Source organism: Mizuhopecten yessoensis, unplaced genomic scaffold, assembly GCF_002113885.1.
Source record: "Mizuhopecten yessoensis strain PY_sf001 unplaced genomic scaffold, ASM211388v2 scaffold10623, whole genome shotgun sequence".
In the NCBI taxonomy this organism is placed as follows: Eukaryota; Metazoa; Mollusca; class Bivalvia; order Pectinida; family Pectinidae; genus Mizuhopecten; species Mizuhopecten yessoensis.
Window position 1 is genome coordinate 38,466 of NW_018408639.1, and position 2,872 is coordinate 41,337.

General features: G+C 41.5%; 1 protein-coding gene across 1 annotated transcript; it reads right to left on the minus strand.

The window, feature by feature from the left end:
• Positions 1-531: 531 nt before the first annotated feature.
• Positions 532-1,335, minus strand: LOC110461489. Its single transcript, XM_021514962.1, has one exon. It carries the CDS (start codon positions 1,333-1,335, stop codon positions 532-534), a length of 804 nt encoding a protein of 267 aa, XP_021370637.1.
• Positions 1,336-2,872: the final 1,537 nt, after the last annotated feature.

Genomic DNA, 2,872 nt, shown 5'->3' on the forward strand with positions numbered 1-2,872 from the left:
GAACTAGAACAATGTCACATTCACAGCCTATATAACTATATAGCAGTTATCTCCCTTGTCTTTCAACGGCGATAACTGCAGAATCGTGGTTGTCGTAGCGTTATTGAACTTGGGTAAACGAAAGTATTTTATATTTAGCCGACTGTGCTTTTTGGGGTTCTTTTTAAATTAATTATAAGTTGGAACGATACAAAATATGGGTTAACGATGCGGCTTTTGGCAAAATTATGTAAACACATACTTAATTATCAGTTGGATTAAGTGTAGGTACATACATCCAACCCCGGGTTCTGTGTTAATGCATGAGACCCCCCGGTCTATCGGCCTCTCTCATCCCAGAGATAACGATTCGGAAGCCTCGTTCTGAGCCTCCTCTAGGTTGCCACAGATTATAGATGTAATTCCAACCTAGCTACATACTTATGTTTATAAGCAGGTGCGCATTTTTAAATACGTAGAGTCTTAAATACATTTCTTAACAAAAATCCATTAAGATGTTGGTTTCTGATATACCACCTTTGACCCTAGGCGTCAGTTTCTTCCCTCACTCTCTGTGTACTTGAGTACCTCGATCACCATGTCAGAATCAGGCAGGAATCGTACCTCGGTCACCATGTCAGAATCAGGCAGGAATCGTACCTCGATCCCAATGTCAGAATCAGACAGGAATCGTACCTCGGTCACCATGTCAGAATCAGGCAGGAATCGTACCTCGGTCACAATGACAGAATCAGGCAGGAATCGTACCTCCATCACCATGTCAGAATCAGGCAGGAATCGTACCTCGATCACCATATTAGAATCAGGCAGGAATCGTACCTCGATCACCATGTCAGAATCAGACAGGAATCGTACCTCGGTCACAATGACAGAATCAGGCAGGAATCGTACCTCCATCACCATGTCAGAATCAGGCAGGAATCGTACATCGATCACCATATTAGAATCAGGCAGGAATCGTACCTCGATCACCATGTCAGAATCAGGCAGGAATCGTACCTCGATCTCCATGTCAGAATCAGGCAGGAATCGTACATCGATCACCATATTGGAATCAGGCAGGAATCGTACCTCGATCTCCATGTCAGAATCAGGCAGGAATCGTACATCGATCACCATATTGGAATCAGGCAGGAATCGTACCTCGATCTCCATGTCAGAATCAGGCAGGAATCGTATCTCGGTCACCATGTCAGAATCAGGCAGGAATCGTACCTCGATCACCATGACACAATCAGGCAGGAATCGTACCTCGATCACCATGTCAGAATCAGGCAGGAATCGTACCTCCATCACCATGTCAGAATCAGGCAGGAATCGTATCTTGATCTCCATTTCAGACGTACTGTTGTCTACCTTTAATTTGTGGTCGATACAAAAAGTTTAAATCAAAATGATTTTTTTAACTGAGTCATCGCTTACAAAAACCATTAAACTTCGAAACTAAATATTGAAAGAACTACAGTGTATTTAATTTTACCAACCCGACCGCGAACCATGTTAAACTTCATATTATCACCATTACCGTGTTGTTTATAGCAGTGTCATATGTGACGTCATCGTTAACTGGTTGTGAATCGTGCAACATAAATCTACCATTCGTCGATATACTCTACTGTTCTTATTTAAAAGTTGATTTTCGTATGGATGGTTTACGTATGGATGTTTTACGTATGGATGGTTTACGTATGGATGGTTGATGGTTTACGTATGGATTGTTTACGTATGGATGGTTACGTATGGATGGTTGATGGTTTACGTATGGATTGTTTACGTATGGATGGTTACGTATGGATGGTTGATGGTTTACGTATGGATGGGTTACGTATGGATGGTTTACGTATGGATGGTTGATGGTTTATGTACGGATGGTTTACGTATGGATGTTTTACGTATAGATGGTTAACGTATGGATGGTTCAGGCAGGAATCGTATCTCGGGGATGGTTGATGGTTTACGTATGGATGGTTGATGGTTTACGTATGGGTGGTTTACGTATGGATGGTTTACGTATGTATGGTTTACGTATGGATGGTTTACGTATGGATGGTTGATGGTTTATGTACGGATGGTTTACGTATGGATGGTTTACGTATGGATGGTTTACGTATGGATGGTTTACGTATGGATGGTTTACGTATGGATGGTTTACATATTGGTGGTTTACGTATGGATGGTTGATGGTTTACGTATGGATGGTTGATGGTTTACGTATGGATGGTTACGTATGGATGGGTGATGGTTTACGTATGGATGGTTTACGTATGGATGGTTTACGTATTGATGGTTTTCGTATGGATGGTTGATGGTTTATGTACGGATGGTTTACGTATGGATGGTTTACCTATGGATGGTTTATGGTTTACGTATGGATGGTTTACGTATGGATGGTTTACGTATGGATGGTTTACCTATGGATGGTTGATGGTTTACGTATGGATGGTTTACGTTAGGATGGTTGATGGTTTACGTATGGATGGTTGATGGTTTAGGTATGGATGGTTTACGTATGGATGGTTACGTATGGATGGTTGATGGTTTACGTATGGATGGGTGATGGTTTACGTATGGATGGGTTTCGTTAGGATGGTTGGTGGTTTACGTATGGATGGGTTACCTATGGGTGGGTGATGGTTTACGTATGGATGGTTGATGGGTTATGTATGAATGGTTTACGTATTGATGGTTTACGCATGGATGGTTGATGGTTTAGGTATGGATGGTTTACGTATGGATGGTTTACGTATGGATGGTTTACGTATTGATGGTTTACGTATGGATGGTTTACGTATGTATGGTTTACGTATGGATGGTTGATGGTTTATGTATGAATGGTTTACGTATGGATGGTTTACGTATGGATGGTTTACGT

Coding starts and splice junctions, on each gene's coding strand:
- LOC110461489 (XM_021514962.1), bottom strand. CDS start 1,335: ATGGAGATCAAGATACGATTCCTGCCTGATTCTGACATGGTGATGGAG.